Below are 19,187 nucleotides of genomic sequence, written 5' to 3' on the forward strand. Positions count from 1 at the left end.
TACAAAAAAATGAGGGTGATAACATTTACCTAGAGGGTTATTTTGAGTATCAGTCAAGTTCTAAGTAAAGTACCTAACATTGTCCAGGGCTAAAGGAGTTTGTTTAACAAACTATGATTTTCTAATCATTTTGATCCTTGGTTTCCTCATGCCCCAAATGGGAAAAACATTGGCTAGTTTACATGTCTTAATGGTTGTTTTTCAACATTTTAAAGTGAGATATTATAAAAAAGCATTGAAGTGCTATGCAAGTATGGAGTATTATGATGCTACATTTTCCCCCTACCTGATCCTATCCTTTGTACTAAGGTCTAATCATCTCCAAAACCAAATATCAAAAATTAATGAAGATTAGAGAGGGGAGACAGCAGATGCAAGAAGAACTACAATCCTGCAGCCTGTGGAACAAAAACCACATTCACAGAAAGACAGAAAAGATGAAAAGGCAGAGGGCTAAGTACCAGATGAAGGAACAAGATAAAACCCCAGAAAAACAACTAAATGAAGTGGACATAGGCAACCTTCCAGAAAAAGAATTCAGAATAATGATAGTGAAGATGATCCAGGACCTCGGAAAAAGAATGGAGGCAAAGATCAAGAAGATGCAAGAAATGTTTCACAAAGACCTAGAAGAATTAAAGAACAAACAAACAGAGATGAACAATACAATAACTGAAATGAAAACTACACTAGAAGGAATCAATAGCAGAATAACTGAGGCAGAAGAACGGATAAGTGACCTGGAAGACAGAATGGTGGAATTCACTGCTGTGGAACAGAATAAAGAAAAAAGAATGAAAAGAAATGAAGACAGCCTAAGAGAACTCTGGGACAACATTAAATGCAACAACATTCACATTATAGGGGTCCCAGAAGGAGAAGAGAGAGAGAAGGGACCTGAGAAAATATTTGAAGAGATTATAGTTGAAAACTTCCCTAACATGGGAAAGAAAATAGCCACCCAAGTCCAGGAAGTGCAGAGAGTCCCATACAGGATAAACCCAAGGAGAAACACGCCGAGACACATAGTAATCAAATTGGCAAAAATTAAAGACAAAGAAAAATTATTGAAAGCAGCAAGGGAAAAATGACAAATAACATATAAGGGAACTCCCATGAGGTTAACAGCTGATTTCTCAGCAGAAACTCTACAAGCCAGAAGGGAGTGGCATAATATACTTAAAGTGATGAAAGGGAAGAATCTACAACCAAGATTACTCTACCCAGCAAGGATCTCATTCAGATTCAATGGAGAAATCAAAAGCTTTACAGACAAGCAAAAGCTAAGAGAATTCAGCACCACCAAACCAGCTCTACAACAAATACAAGGAACTTCTCTAAGTGGGAAACACAAGAGAAGAAAAGGACTTACAAAAACAAACCCAAAACAATTAAGAAAATGGTCATAGGAACATACATAACGATAATTACCTTAAAAGTGAATGGATTAAATGCTCCAACCAAAAGGCACAGGCTTGCTGAATGGACACAAAAACAAGACCCATATATGTGCTGTCTACAAGAGACCCACTTCAAAACTAGGGACACATAACAGACTGAAAGTGAGGGAATGGAAAAAGATATTCCATGCAAATGGAAATCAAAAGAAAGCTGGAGTAGAATACTCATATCAGATAAAATAGACTTTAAAATAAAGAATGTTACAAGAGACAAGGAAGGACACTACATAATGATCAAGGGATCAATCCAAGAAGATATAACAATTATAAATATATATGCACCCAACATACGAGTACCTCAATACATAAGGCAACTGCTAACAGATATAAAAGAGAAAATCGACAGTAACACAATAATAGTGGGGGACTTTAACACCTCACATACACCAATGGACAGATCATCTAAAATGAAAATAAATGAAGAAACAGAAGCTTTAAATGACATGATAGACCATGTAGATTTAATTGATATTTATAGGACATTCCACCCAAAAACAGCAGATTACACCTTCTTCTCAAGTGTGCACAGAATAGTCTCCAGGATAGATCATATCTTGGGTCACAAATCAAGCCTCAGTAAATTTAAGAAAATTGAAATCATATCAAGCATCTTTTCTGACCACAATGCTATGAGATTAGAAATCAATTATAGGGGAAGAAACGTAAAAAACACAAACACATGGAAGCTAAACGTTACTAAATAACCAAGAGATCACTGAAGAAATCAAAGAGGAAATCAAAAAATACCTAGAGACAAATGACAATGAAAACATGACGATCCAAAGCCTATGGGATGCAGCAAAAGCAGTTCTAAGAGGGAAGTTTATAGCTATACAAGCCTACCTCAAGAAACAAGAAAAATCTCAAATAAACCATTTAAGAAAAAATAATAATAATAATGAAGGTTGGATTATTAGTCCAAGGATGCTAATGTAAATGCATATGCCTTATCAAGTTTGTTATGAAATTTCATTGTTGGTTTGTATTATTTCCTGAGAAACTACAATGTTTCTCAGGACATGTAGTATGTAGAAGCAGCCTACAACAATATTTAATTCTAATCAATGTTCAATCAATGTTTGTTTGATTAACTGAATCCTTACCTAGTGGGAGCTTAATACACTGGGTGTTTATACAAGCCAGTTTTCCTGGTATAGTCCTGGTTTGTTTCTGTTGCCCTGAATTAATTATTAATAGTGTTCTCATTCACTTTCCAAAGTATCTCGGTCATTTGTTTTATTAACTGATTTATAAAGCAATCGACATAACACACAGAGTATATCCAATCTCATATTTCAATTTATGTACTTTTTCTTAATAATTGATTTTAATATGAGGACTGCACCTAAATTTTTTATTTGTTCTCTACTTATCTATTTGATAGATGGGATGCATCAAAAAAAAAACATTATTTGAGAGAGGACATGCAATACTCTATTATTTATTAGTGTATGTGTGTCTATATTCTACTCCAATATACCTGTAGAAGGCAAAAGTTTAAGGCTTTCAGTGACTCCGTGTTCAAGATGAATATATGGTAGAAATAATATTTGTTCTATTAAAATAATCACTAACTCAAGTATTCATGTTCATTCACAATTCTTTAAAGTATTTATTGCAGCATTTAACAAAATATAAATATTGATGTCATTTAAGTAATTTTATTAGGTTACTTAATGTAGCCTCATAATACCTGGCTGCTTGAATCATATCAGTGTATTTTTTTATTATATTATAAGCACTGGTCAATTTGATTTCAACTGTGCCTACTCAATAAAACATAGAAATAAACACAAATAGTATATGATGGTATATAAATGGTATATGATGGTGGGCTAAGAACTGGGTATTACAAATGAGAGGTGATATAAAAAACCTGCTGAGAGATACAATTAGAGAAAAATCTAAAGAGTAATTCTGTTCTCAGTGAGTCACCTGATTTAGTCTGGAATTCCGTTTGTCAGTTCCATTCTTAACTGAAAATATGAAAAGTAAACTAAAAGTACAGTGTCAAGAAGTATATGCCACACAAAACAGTATATGTAATGGGTATTAAAATAATCTCATAAAACATTTACTCGGAAAAATATATTGTTTTTAGATACCAATTTCATAATCTAATGTATTCCTAAAAATTCATAATTGAGGAAGCAATCTTAAGTACTAATCCTCTGAACCTCATTCACTTTAAGATTTAGAGTCAAACTTTAGAACCTTGGACTTTCAATTTTAATTTTTCTAAATTGTCTCTAAAACTCTTTAACATCAGTAAAAGGGAAGTGATTTGACATGCAGCTAATTATCTACTTATAGTTGTTTTTCAAACTTTAGAAATGAGTAGAAAGATGCATTCTTATTTCACTATCTTTTTGCAACAATTCATTAGTTAAATTTGAGAGGTAATGAGAGTCTAGTTGGTTTATTAAATGTGATAAATACATGATTTCTTAAAAATTCAACGAAATGATCAAACACATTTTAAAATAAAATTTTCAAGTGTTACATTTTTGTAGAGAAATTTTTAAGACCCTGATGAAATTGATAAGAAAATCCATGGCAAACTATTATTTCCAAAATTGTTTTATTGAAGCACTATTATTATACCTAACTGAACTAGGAAAAACTGCCTCCAAGAGAGATTTGGAATCACCCTGTAGCCTGTCTGTCCCACAAGCACACAAAAGTGTGTGAAGCAAGGTCACTGCAGATGTGAGGACAGCAAAGGACTGACAATACAGGACCAAAAGAAAGTAGCTGAGTAGCTGGTCTCCTGATTCTCCTCATGCTATCCTTTGTGTGATTTATTCCTTTTCTACCACAGTCCCTCCAAATCATATGCCCATGTTCAAATGGAAAGGTGTAAGATATGGATTTAAATGATAACGGCAGACTACAGAGTTGATATTTTAAAAATCACTTATAAGTTATAGGAAAAACAATTTTGAAAAATATCATACTATTTTACTCTGCTTTCCTAACCTTTGCTTAATTTGGCTGAAAAATAGATTTATATTTCTTTAAAGGTCAAAAATCAATCATTGCTTTATCAAACAACCAAAACATGAAATTATTTGCATCATGTTCCACTTTGACTTAAGTATTCACGTCAATAGTTTAGTAGTTTGAAAGAATAATAGTATTTTGTATACTGTTATTTATAATTAATATTTTATTTTAATATTATTTAAAATATTTATACTTTTTCTTTTCACTGGAAGTCAATTAGTTCATTGTATTTTGCTTATTTTTTTAATTGAAGTGTAGTTGATTTAGTGTTAGTTTCAGGTGTACAGCATAGTGATTCAGTATTTTGCAGATTATACTCCATTTTAGGTTATTACAAGATAATGAGTGTAATTCCCTGTGCTATATAGTATATCCTTGCTGCTTATCTATTTTATACATGGTAGTTTGTATCTGTTAATTCCACACCCCTAATTTGTCCCCCCCATTCCCTCTCTCCTTTGGTAACCACAAGTTCGTTTTCTATATCTGTGAGTCTGTTTCTGCTTACCTGCACAACTATGAGAGTTGGGTAAATTTAAGTAAACAACCCTTTCACAGAACTCTCTACAATAACTTGCCCTAAGTAGTCAACTTAAAAAAAAAAAAAAAATGAATGGAAAGCTTTTCTATATAGTTCCACTGGGAGATTTTTATTTATGATTTGATAGATATATTTGAAGACACAGTAATACAAAGTAAAAATGGAATGTAATAAGATACATTCCTATCTAAATTCCATGAGTCACTTAAAATAATTTTAATGCCATTCTAATCTATGCTATGTCTTAAATAAACAGACTGCTTTGGAAAGCAGTGGTAGTAACCTCATTAAAACCAAGTGAGAGTTCTCCGAGGAATGGTGTTTCCCTTTCTCTCCCTCTCTCTGTTTCCTCTCTCCCGTGCTCTCTCTCTCTCTCTCTCTCTCTCTCTCTCTCTCTCTCTCTCTCTCCCCCTCTCCTCCCCTTTCCTTATCACTCTCCCCCTTTCGCCTTCTCCCTCTCTGTTGTCAGGTCACTGACAAACTAACAATATTATTTTAACTCATCTTGTTTTGAAATGCAGTGTTAGTTCGTATACATGTTATGTGACCTTTTACTTACTACATCCTTGCAAGCTTGCCCTGTTTTAATGAAGAGGCAATGAGTCCCCAAAGAAAAATGTGGAAGAATTCAAGTGAATCTTCTCCATCAACTAAGGATTTTCTCAGGTTGTAAAGATCATACCTTGCACTGGTCAGGTAAGCCTAATGCAATTTTGAATTTGGTAGGAAAAGAAATTAAATCCAAGAATTTATTGCAACAACTCACAACCTCAAATTGTTTCTATTTTCTCATTCCCAGGAGCCCTTCCTTAGAATTAACCTGTCAGAAAGCAGGAAGGGAATAACCCTGATTTATTACTAAAAGCAAAGTGAAATTTAAGCTTGAGGGATACTATGGGAAGGGTCCTAAAAAGAAAGAATATATTGCGTTTAAGTTGACAAAATCAGACAGGGAAGTCATTAACTAAAAATCTAGTGTTGACAGGCATTTAATTTGGTATTCTAGCCAACTGGACACCAAGGATTACAAAATTTTACTGGAACCTCCATATAAGCTGGTCATTTAAATGATACATGGGAATTGACCTGGTAGTTGACTCCAAAAAGGAGACCCCAGAGAGAATAAGATGTCCCAGAGAATCAAAGTCATTTAAAAAGGATTCATAAAAGAAAAAGACATGGCCCAAACTTACAGGATAAATAGGGACAAAATGTTTTCATATTACTTTATTATAAATTTGCATTCAAATAACACACCGGCTTTTAATCCATAAATTCACAAAAGCTAATGTTAAAGAATATTATTCAGTTTCAGGGTGTTTGATAATTCTACAACCTCTATTACTCAAAAAATATTACAGAAGAATACTGATGCATTATTTCAAGCTGTAAAGATTAAAGACAGTTTCTGGAAAAAGAATCAGTTAAGCAAGATAGTCTTTTCATAATGAGGGCTCCTAGCCATACTCCAATGTAAAGTTAATGAATATATCCCATTTTCAGATCCTCCACTTTATATAATTTTCAGTGAAAGTTTTTTAATAACCTTCTGGGATTACAATTAAATTGACATATGGTTTTAGAAAATTTCATTTTTGAAGCCAAGTTGTTGAATAAAAATACTGTTTATGGCACAAAACACTTTCACTTTACCTGTATTATCACACTAAAAATATTGGATATCAACAAAGCATCAAGAATTAAAGTTATTTTAAGATTTTTGTGCTTTGGGGGGAGGGAAACAATGTATACATCTTACATACCTCAGTAGCAAACTGTTGCAATCCACCAATATTAATTGGTCCCTCTTCAGTGGCATATAAATTGCATCCACCTACACAAAGATCAGAAGTTGGACATACCATTCCACAGGTCAGACCAAGTGGGTTATCAGAAAAAATCATCTTAGCAGCTCCATAATAGTTCTGCAAAAATAAAATAAAATAAAATTTTCTTATGTAACAATGTACCTTTTAAACATTCAAATTATGACCTATTTTTTTCTATTAGGTTATTGGATTGAAATCAATATATGTATAAGATGCAGAGGTTATAATACTGTTTACCATCATCAGGAGCTATAAAGCAATTATTAGCAAAGTAATATATAGGAGTATTCAATATACATCATATTAATAAATGAATAATTTTGGTAGTCGAAATTTAAAATATGAATGTTCTGTAACTATTTTTCTTTCACAAGGCATCTAACTCTATCTTGCTATAAATATTTATTTTCAGTTTTAACAAAGATTAGTTAGGTAGATTACTTGAACAAGCTTAAAATCTAAACCTTAAGAAAAAAAAAAAAGATTATGCTCAGGTTATCCAGGTTATCCTCCATTTAACTAAATTAAAAGCAACCAGGGCTCTATTTCCCTTCATTTCTTCTGGCCTGTCCATGGGTACTATGTACTGTGACACTCTTTGTTGACTATCCTCCTTCAGTAACATCCTATTAACCAAATATGCAGACGAAACTCATTATACAGGACTAAACCTTAACAAGTTCATCCCTAATCGCTCCCTTCCACACATTTGACTATTATAGATTAGCTTAGAATCCTTTACGTTTCATTAAGAATTTCTAGGGACTTCCCTGGTGGCGCAGTGGTTAAGAATCCGCCTGCCAATGCAGGGGACACGGGTTCGATCCCTGGTCCAGTAAGATCCCACATGCCACAGAGCAACTAAGCCCGTGCGCCACAACTATTGAGCCTGCACTCTAGAGCCCGTGAGCCACAACAACTGAAGTCCATGCGCCTAGATCCCATGCTCCACAACATGAGAAGCCACCACAATGAGAAGCCCACACACCGCAACAAAGAGTAGCCCCCACTTGCTGCAACTATAGAAAGCCTGCGGGCAGCAATGAAGATCCAACGCAGCCATAAATAAATAAATTAATTAATTAATAATTTTTAAAAAAAGGATTTCTGGACTAAAAAGAGAACTGCCATATGACCCAGCAATCCCACTACTGGGCATATATCCTGAGAAAACCATGAGTCATGTACCACAATGTTCACTGCAGCACTATTTACAATAGCCAGGACATGGAAGCAATGTTAAGTGTCCATCGACAGATAAATGGATAAAGAAGATGTGGCACATGTATACAATGGAATATTAATTACTCTGCCAGAAAAAGAAACGAAATTGAGTTATTTGTAGTGAGGTGGATGGACCTAGAGTCTGTCATACAGAGTGAAGTCAGAAAGAGAAAAACAAATACTGTATGCTAACACATATATATGGAATCTAAAAAAAAAATTGTTTTGATGAACCTTGGGGCAGGACAGGAATAAAGACACAGACGTAGAGAATGGACTTGAGGACACGGGGAGGGTGAAGGGTAAGCTGCGACGAAGTGAGAAAGTAACATTGACATATATACACTACCAAATGTAAAATAGCTAGCGGGAAGCAGCTGCATAGCACAGGGGCATCAGCTCGGTGCCTTGTGACCACCTAGAGGGGTGGGATAAGGAGGGTGGGAGGGAGATGCAAGAGGGAGGGGATATGGGGATACACCTATGCGTATAGCTGATTCACTTTGTTATACAGCAGAAACTAACACAACATTGTAAAGCAATTATACTCCAATAAAGATGTTAAAAAAATTATTTTTGGAACCCGACGTGTTCATAAATTATACAACTACATCATCATTTACTAAATAATAAGTTGAATATTTCAGAAGAATGTTTTCCTCTAATGAAAATTAAAATATTGGGCCTGACCATTATTCCTCAAAGCTGTCAAGTATTTTGTCAAAACTAAGGAAAATTTTGAGAAGCTGTAACAGTCAAGAGGTCCCTAAGGAGATGTGACAACTAAATGTAATCTGTTATTTTGGACAGGATCCTGGATCAGAAAAAGGGCATGAGGTGAAAACAAAGGAAATCTGAAGAAACTATAAACTTTAGTTAATAATAATATATTAATAATGTTTCACTAATTGTAATAAATGTGCTATACAATGTTACATGTTAATAGTAGGTGAAACTTTGTATGGAAATTCTCTGTACCATCTTCACAATTTTTTAATAAATATAAAAATACTCTAAAAATACTTTTTAAAAAAGAGATGGTAGAACATATTTAACAATATGAAACAAATGCATTTGTTTTTCTTTTGGCTTTTGTTTAAAGTACTTTTGAAGGTCTTCGAAAACACATACATTGCTTCCATAACTAACTTCAATCATAAATACAAATTCCTATATAAAATACTGATGATAATAAACAACAACAATCATCTTTACTATTTATTGACTCTTTACTATATTTCTAGAACTTTACCAGGTCTTTATTTAAGTTTTAACACCAATCATCTTATATAAGATGTCCAGCACTAAATAAAAAATTTCTAGGCATAAGAAAAGACAGAACTAAATCCCTGACGATCAGAAAAACAAATAAATAAATGAAGCAGACCCCAAGGTGATCCAGAAAGTAAAGTTAGCAGATGAAAACTTTAAATTAATTTTAATAAAAATTCAGTCTAAAAAGACACACAAAATAGATGAAACAATAAAAATATAATTAGAATATTGTAATCTGTTAAAAAAGAATCAAACTGACATTCCATAACTAAGTAAAACATTTTAAAATAGATCTAAATGCATGGTTTTAACAGCATTCATGGTGGTTTAACAATATTTCTCTTATTCTCAGATCTGTCTCTCCACTCCATTTCTGTGCTTACCACCTTATTTCAGGCCCTCAAACCTCTGTCTGGGAAAAGGAAATCATTGTGTACTGTTGGTGGGAATGTTAATTGATGTAGCCACTGTGGAAAACGGTATGGAGGTTCCTCAAAAAACCAAAAACAGAACTACCATGTGGTTCAGCCATTCCACTCTTGGGCATATATATGAAGAAAACGAAAACACCATTCGAAGGATTACATGCACCCCATGTTCATAGCAGCATTATTTACAAAAGTTGGGATGTGGAGGCAACCCGGATGTCCATCGACAGATGAATGGATAAAGAAGACATAGTATACAATGGAGTATTGCTCAATGGAGTATTGGTCTTCTTAGAAATCAACAGTCACAACTGACACATGTAAATGTTTCTTCAATACACTTGGAACCCGAATGAGTTTTTGGCCAACCCAATACGTTCAACTGATTTTTTTTTTTTTTTTTTGGCGGTACGCAGGCCTCTCACTGTTGTGGCCCTCTCCCGTTGCGGAGCACAGGCTCCGGACGCGCAGGCTCAGCGGCCATGGCTCACGGGCCCAGCCGCTCCGCGGCATGTGGTATCTTCCCGGACCGGGGCACGAACCCGTGTCCCCTGCATCGGCAGGCGGACTCTCAACCACTGTGCCACCAGGGAAGCCCCAACTGATTTTTAAAAGGGTTCCAAGACAATTCAATAGGTAAAGAACATTCTCTTCAACAAGTGATACTGTAATAACCAAATTCCACATGCAAAAGGATTAAGTTGAAACTCTACCTTACACTGTACATAAAAGTTAGCTAACAATGGATGATAGATCTAAATTTTAGAGCTAAATTTATAAAACTCTTAGAAGACAACATTGGAGCAAATCTTCAGGACCTTGGATTAGGCAATGGTTTTTAGATATGACAACAATGCACAAGCAACAGCAAAAATACAGATAAATTGGATTTCATCAAAATTAAAAGGATGCCATCAGAAAAGTTAAAAGGAAACCAGAACAGGAGAAAACCATACATGATAAGAAATTTGCATCTTGAATATGTGAAGAATATTTACAACTCACTAATAACAAACAAATAGCCCCAATTAAAATGAGCAAAGTATTAGTATAAACATTTCTCCAGAAACATATAAATGTCCAAAAAGCATAAGAAATGACACTCAACATCATCTATCAGGGAAATGCTAGCCAAAATGACAATGAAATATCACTTCTCACCTGCTTAGTGGGCTATAGTTGAAAAGACATACAGTGAAAAGTGTTGGCAAAGATGTGAAGAAATTGGAACTCTCATAAGCTACTGATGGGATTGGAAAATGATGTAGCTGCTTTAAAAAATAGTTTGGCAGTTCCTCATAAGTTTTAAAAGTAAAGTTACCATGAGATTCAGCAATTTCACTCTTCGGTGTACACCCAAGAAAATTCACAACATATATCTATGTAAAACTTTGTACACTAATGTCCATGGCAGTATTATTCCTAATGGCTAAAATGAAAACAACTCAACTGATCATCAACTGATGAAAGGCTAAAAAAAAATGTTGTATATCCATATAATCGACGTTATTTGGCAATAAAAAGTAATGAAGTAATGATAAATGCTACGACATGGCTGAACCTTGAAAATATTACGCTAAGTGAAATAAGCCATTCACAAAAGACTACACATTATATGATTCCATTTATAGAAAATATGTAGAATAGGCAAAACCAAAGAGACAAAGCAGATTGATAATTGCCTATGACTGGGAATCTGAAAAGAAATGGAAAACAGCTGCTAATGGGTATACAGTTTCATTTTGGGATGATAAAAATATGCTCAATTTGATTGTGGTAACGATTGTAACTCTGCAAATTTATTCACCATCACTGAACTGTGCACTTTACATTGGCAAATTGTATGGGATATGAATTATATCTCAATAAAGTTGTTATTTTAAAAAGTACACTTACAGGACTGGGAATTATATAGGCAATGTGTAAGGCAATAAAAAAATCATTCTTGTAGAAAATAAAATTTTTTTATAAAGGGATATTTGAATAAGACTGCTAAATTAGATGCAAAACTGGACAATATCCTAGAAGACAACAAAACATCACTTTTGGAGTTATATTTTCTACTGAATGGAAATAATTTGCAACTCTACTATACACAAATCTCAAAGTAAAGATGTAAATTTGCAGTCTAAAATTTTAATTAATGTTACAAATTAATAGGTTTTTTTTCCTAAAAATTAAATAATACTTAGGTGTCACGTTGTATTTACTTACAAAATGCTTTAGTATGATAATGGTAAACAAATACAGACTTATCTCATTGGTCGTTGGTCTGATTTTGGATAATTTTGCCTAATAGGGGTAAACATTAAACAAACTGTTCATAATGAACAGTTACGAGCTTAAAATTAATTGGTCTACTCCTAAGCAAACTTCTTTAGTTCCTACTTAAACCCATTGATCCACTAACTCAGCACCTGCAATTAAGCAAGCAGTTAATCACTGCCGAGAAAATCTCAAAGTCATTGTCAGTATTCTTTCCTCATCTTACTTGACACATCAGGAACATGTGACATGATTGATTAACAAATATTTACTGACTCACTGACTAAAAAGTCCTATTGCATAATTAGAAGTTTTTATAATATAAAAAGAGTATCATAGCAAAAAATGTCAATTGCAGATAACTTTTAAGGATATTTGAGGAAAAAACAATGCAGAAAGAATATAATCTACTTAAACACCTAAGGATCTTTCCACAAGAATACTGATTGTTTTATGAGCCCCAAATTAGTTTCAAGACTGCACATAAAATAATCACAGAAGAGAAAGAGATACATATTTTTTTAAATGCAACAAATAAAACATTTAAAATTACACTTATGGCTCATGATATGCTACCGCTGTCAAACTTACTGGGCCTGATCTATCACCGCCTATCATTGACAATAAAACTGTCTAGTAATTTTTCAGCACTCTCATAACTCCAAGTGTAACCATTACATCAAAATAAAATTATAGGAGGCTATAAAATTTTTTTTAATTAATAAGAATTACTGAATGTTTCTTAAATTAAAAAATCACCATGACAATTTTTTTTTAAGGCAAATTTACGTTCCCTGATATCAAAATGATTTGCTATCGGAGTAAGAAGTCATTTCAGGCTAAGGTTTAGAATCAGTTTTAAAATTGGTGGCATTCAAAATGACTCTGGAGGTGACAGACCTAAGAGATGAGAGGGAATGTGATATAGTCATTGTAGACTGAAATGAGTAAATAATCAGAAAAGTTCAAAATATGTCTTGGCATAATGACTTGGCAGTTTGGCTAGAGTAGTTCATTCATCCACTTAGGAAATGATGATTAGGAGATATATTTGGAAAATGTGTTTGGACCAAATTATGGAGAATCTTCACTGTCAACTTAAGGGTTTGGTATTTAATTGAAGTTTTTTAATAGAAGGGTGCCAGTACTAAGGGACTAACTAGGAAGACTACTGTATAGATGATGTGGAAATTCTCAGAAAGGGAGTGGAATTACAGGGAATTTGAAGAAGAAACAATTTAAACCTAAAAAACGGAAAGCATTGGCATATATCACAGAATATAGAAACATGGTTTTGAAAATGGGCTAAGCCAACATTAAGCACCTATTCAGAAGTCACCTTTGCAATTGATCTCTTACAATTAATTTTGAAGAAACGGTAGATAACTCCATGTGTAGAGATATGGGTACTCAGAGTCAAAGACATTCAGAAACCTGTTAGAAAGGGAACACTTCCTCAACTCTTCCCATCAAGAACGTCAAGATCAATATCAATTATTTCTCTCATAGTAAGTGGGAAGATTTCTTGAGCCCTCCTTCTAAACTAGAGTTTTGACTCCTAGTCTGTGAGCTCTTAAACCTTTCTAAAAGTAAAGGCTATAAAATTTAAATTTAGTAGGGTACTTTAAAGACAACGCAGCAGTCTCCTTCTAGAAAATACACAACCACTTCAACTGGTTTCTTCATGTTATTCAGTCACAAGTATTTTAGTCTTCTACTGTGTGAAAGAAAAAATGTACAGGGCTATGTTAGGAGGGAAAGAAAATAAATATCTGATCTTTTGTGCACAGATTTATTTTATATATAAAGGATGATGACTTTTCCCTTCTTTAAACAAAAATCTAAAAGACAAAAATGATGTTTGATATGTTTGCTGTTTTTATCTCAACACAAAAGAAGAGGCGTTGACTGTTATCCGGTCCATTAACTTACCCAGTGTCTTCTCGGTGCTGAATTTTCTATTACTCATTGGGATTTTTAAAGCATATTCTAAGGAACAACTTATGCCATTTACGTGAGTTAATTTTAAGATAACTTCAACTTTTATTCTTTGTTTTTCATTTTAAAGTTATAGCTTGAAACTTCATTAGTGTCATCCCTCTACAATTTAATGATTTTTAAAGTCATTATCAAGAAACACGAAAAACTCACAAGCCAGCTATTCTCTCATATGGTATAACTATTTTAACAAATAGTTCTATCATATTCAGGCCTTCATGTCACTACAGCATTATCAATACAGCTGGTGGATTTATTTTAAAGTGTTCTTCCTTCTTCCAATGAGTGTTTTCACAGATGGAAGCACCCTTCCAAGATAAACTCCAATCTGTTGCATTTAAAAAATACTTGGGCTAAACTTCAATAAGTTTGCATGTGTGAGAAGGGTGAATTAACATTACTTGTATTTCTGGATTGAGCTATATAATGGTGAGTGTCATGATGTACATTAGTTGAACAGAAAATATCTCTAGTAGCACATACAAAAGTATAGGCAAAGGACATCTCTCTGGCACTCACCATCCCTCAATAAACAATCTATGTATCTTCACATATTTGGCAAAGGAGAGGTAAGGATATATCACGAACAGAATACACAAAAATTTCCGCCCTCACAGTACTCACATTCTTGTAGAGACAAATGGAGATGGAAGAATAGATTTGGATGCTTTTATTCTGAAAATCCTCCCTTCATACCACATACACTAAATTTTACAAAATTTTTACAGGAGTAGACTTTAGAACTATGAATTTATTTTAGTCTTACTTAATGCGTAAGGAAATAAAAAAAATCATTCTTGTAGAAAATAAAGTTTTTATCTGACCTTGAGATGCTAAACTAGAAAACACACATTCAAGTGCACGCACGCACATGCGCGCGCACGCGCACACACACACACACACACACACACACACACACGGGTTTCTGAGCCATATGCTCCTGGATTTGAATCATGCTTATACCATATGATTGGAGGAAAATGTAATATCTCTCAGCCTCAGTTTCATCACCTAAGAAATACAGATCAAAATTCCTTCTTAATTAGTCATATTTATGTTAAATATTGTTTAAATACTTGACACAGATAAGATGCCTAGTACATTATGGAGCATAGGGCAGATTTAATGAATTTAAGTCCCCACGCCTTCCCCTAGGCTTTTTCTCCCTAAAAAGGTTTTCTTAACATGTTAATTCTAAGAGTTTAAGATTTTAACACTTATTAAAGAAAACTCATGTTAGGAAGTAGAAGACAGCAAAAAAGAGCAAAAAGTACAGAAAGAAAAATTATCATCAATCTACTAGGTCATAAAAAAGAAATGACATGGAGGCATGTAAGTAGAGGCATAATAATTTATATACATTATAGAAATGTAAAAATGTCACTTCTACTTCTCCAATTTTCTGCACCCTATCCACCTTTCTCTATTAAATTGACCTGAGAACATATAATATTACCCAACTTAGTTAAGATAACTTAGTGTGTATGTGTACATGTACTCAATTCACTAATCATCAAGTATTTATGAACATCTACTCTGTGAGAGGCCTTTTGGTAAGCACTAGATACGCGTGAAGAATCAGTATTTTTGCTCTTGATTGTTCTGGTTAAATGTAATACAATTATCTTCTATACCAATATCCACCCTATTCATACCATATATCATTGTTCAAATAACATTTCCTTTAAAAAACTTTATCAATTTTTCTCCATTTTCCAACCAGAAGCATAATGCAGGTATGTCCTTTCTTTGCACTACACCTTTTCAACCACTGTATTTGTTAATATAAATTTACGATAGTTGTATATTTTTCTGATCTGTCTTTTATTAATTTTTTAAAATTTCAGAAACCATGTCTAATCTATAATCTTTGCCTCTAAGCAAGCAGTAGAATATTAGAAACTCAATTGATTAGCATTTATCTTTTAATATCAAAAATAAACATTTAGGTAAAATTCAAAAAGTGTAAAGTACTTCACAGTTTTGAATGATCATTTTAAAGTAAATAATGTGAATATCTGTTGTAAAAACTAACAAGCCCACTTTATCCGACAAAATAATAAAATGTGCAATAGATTTTGTAAGAAATTTACAAAGGTATAATTGTTTTCATTCTTAGAGAGAGATTAAGAAGCACAGAAATAAACAATAGAACATAAGATTATTTCATTTAGTGTATGCTAGAGTTCGCATATAGTAGTTTACCATAATTCATGATATACTTTCTTCAAGGAGATAGGATGCCTTTCTACATCTAAACTGCAATGCAAATATAGAAACACATATGTTAGAGTCATGATCATAATGTTAGAATGATCATTAAAGCTAAGAAAAAAATGTAAAAGTAGAAATCTACAAGCATCATTTATAAATATTACATAACTTGAAAGCAAATAGAAATATTTTAATTTGAGAAATTATTGAAGGTGAAGTAAAATTAACATTGATAGAATCCCCTATTTATAAACTACATAAAAATGCTAAAAGATTTTTCTCTAATTTTATATTAGAGAATTGTGTCATCTCGGATATAATTTAAATATACTGGTTACTAATATTTGGCTACAAAAAGAAAAACTGTGGAGGTTTTGTTGTTGTTTCTCTGTTCTTTAAAAAACTTTTGTTATTGAAAAGGGCAAAAAAGTACAAGTCAATCAAGTTTTTGGCCAAGTTTTAAAAATAAATTTATATTTTCAATAACAAATATATATAATAGCTAAATTAAAAAAAGAAACCTGAAGGTAAGAAAGAGCTCAAATAATCTCACTCCAAATCATCTTACCCCAAACAAGATTTAAAACAACAAACTCAGTGACCGTTGTTGAACATCATATATATGATAATAACTTGACAGAATTTTACTACTTATGATAATAGAACTAGACTATAATTTAACACTCCTATTTTCTTCTATTCAAGCAAAATAAAGTCACACTATTTTATGAAGGTTTACTCTTCACTGACAGAAATGAGAGATTTCTTAACTGACAGGGTGTTTTGGTGTCTACCATAGTGTGTTATATATGGCTCATAAAACCAGCTGTCAGTTACAATCTGTACAGTGGGTACAAATAGATTTATCAGAAAAGTCTCCTTTCCAAGTGCATTAATTTAAACCCAAACTACTTTCAAAATTGTAATTAGTTTTGATTATAACAATTTACTTAAAAATCTTCAATTTATCAAAGTACTTGTCTAAAAATGAAACCCAAATTTCTTTAAGATGACGTCTACTGTGTTATACATTTTGCCCACTCTTCAATACATTAATACTACTTATAAAACTCAGGATAGCAAATGTGTTACTTATTTAGCTCTTTATATTTTAATAATGACTTATAAATATACATACTTCATTCATATAAATAGCGTAGTGTGATGCAAACAAAAGCACACTCGACAAGGAAAAGCATACTCAGGAAAATCCAGTTACATTATCAAGTGGTTCTGTGATCTGGGATAAATCATTTAACCTTGCTGGATTTCAAATTTCTTCGCCATATAATGGGATGGTTAGTTAGATTAAAATTCCATTTGTCTAGATTCTGTTACACTGAATTTTACTTATTAATAATGACAAATATTCTAAGTAGTATCTCATGTGTTTATATAGATTTTTCTTTGTCTTGATTATACTAAAGAAAAAAGCCGTAATTCCAGTTTAATTTACATATACATATATAGACTATAAATCATTGTTCTGTTTAAAAATAATTAATTTTTAAAATATATTTACAGTAGCATATGTTTAAATGTTTCCAAACATACACACAACCACAAAGTGTGGCTTTACCTGTCTCATATAAAATTGGTTTCATATGTACAATGAATATCTTTTCTCATTTAGTTATATTACTTTTAGATTTTATATTGCTCATATTTTATAATGGGTTGACTAATAATACTTTGTGTTACAGGTTTTCAGAACTAAATGTTAATCTTTTGAAGCAAATACAAAGAAAAGTAGTTAATGTTACCTATGTTGGGTGTGATTAAAAGTAAAAATGTAACCTTTTAAAGGTCCAAAGACATATATTATAAAACAGAAACAGGACAGACTTTGCATAAGCATTAATGATTCAATAGACAATTTAACATCCATCTATCTTTTCCAGCACAATGCATTAGAAAAGAGGGGACATTTTGACAATAATATTATAGTCCTTTGTCTTTAGCACTAGTAAATTTAGCATTCTACCATTTGCTAGACTCAAAACTGAGAGGCTATGTATTAAAGGCTGAATTCCAGAAAATTTAATGTTATACCAACTGATAAATGAATAAGGTAAGATAAGCATACATTTGCATTAATAAATTTAAATTAATATATTAGAGTCCAAACACAGTGTTCAATAATTATTTTGCAGAGCATCTTTCCATTTCATAAAATTAATTTTACATGTTGAGAAAAGTCAGGATATTCTGAAAATAAATATACTATCAGGGGAATAAATATAGAATTAAGTATATGATAGATGTGGCATTTCAGAATAGTGGGAAATGTATTATTCAACAGATTTGGAACTATTAGTTATTTAGAAAAAAAAAAAGCTGAATTTTTCTCTCATCCTTTATACCAAAATAAAAACTCAGAATAAGGCCTGCACATGTTACTCTGTAAACCCTTAGATTTATTTTATTTTACTACTGAATTTTAATTTATTATTTTTATTAAAAATATACATGCTGGGACTTCTCTGGTGGTACAGCGGTAAAGAATCTGCCTTCCAATGCAGGGGATGTGGGTTCCATCCCTGGTCAGGGAACTAAGATCCCACATGCTGCGGGGCAACTAAGCCCACATGCCACAAACTACAGAGTCCATGTGCTCTGGAGCCTGAACCACAACTACAGAGAGAAAACCCATATGCCACAACTAGAGAGAAGCCCATGTGCCGCAACAAAAGATCCTGCATGCTGCAACTAAGACCCAACACAGCCAAAAAATAAAGAAAATAAATAAATATTTTTTAAAATATACATGCTCATTGTAGAAGTAAAATAATAAGGACATTTATAAGAAAAATGTTAATAACCTCTTTACCCTGCCCTCAACCTTAATCAACTGAGGAATCTAAAGTTTAAGTTATTTCCTTCTATGCCACTTTTAGCTTATATATAAATTAGAATTTTTTCTAAAGATAGTGTTATGTTATTCATA

At 32.7% G+C, this 19,187-nt stretch overlaps 1 protein-coding gene across 2 annotated transcripts in view; it reads right to left on the bottom strand.

The window, feature by feature from the left end:
* DPYD (dihydropyrimidine dehydrogenase) overlaps window positions 1-19,187 on the bottom strand; it is an 814,043-nt gene that overhangs the window by 587,509 nt on the left and 207,347 nt on the right. For both annotated transcript variants that reach the window (XM_079926015.1, XM_079926014.1), the window contains exon 5: window positions 6,771-6,932. In XM_079926015.1, the coding sequence (XP_079782141.1) occupies window positions 6,771-6,932 (162 nt within the window). The remainder of the gene's footprint in view (window positions 1-6,770; window positions 6,933-19,187) is intronic.

Source organism: Stenella coeruleoalba (assembly GCF_951394435.1).
Source record: "Stenella coeruleoalba genome assembly, chromosome: 1".
NCBI lineage: Eukaryota > Metazoa > Chordata > Mammalia > Artiodactyla > Delphinidae > Stenella > Stenella coeruleoalba.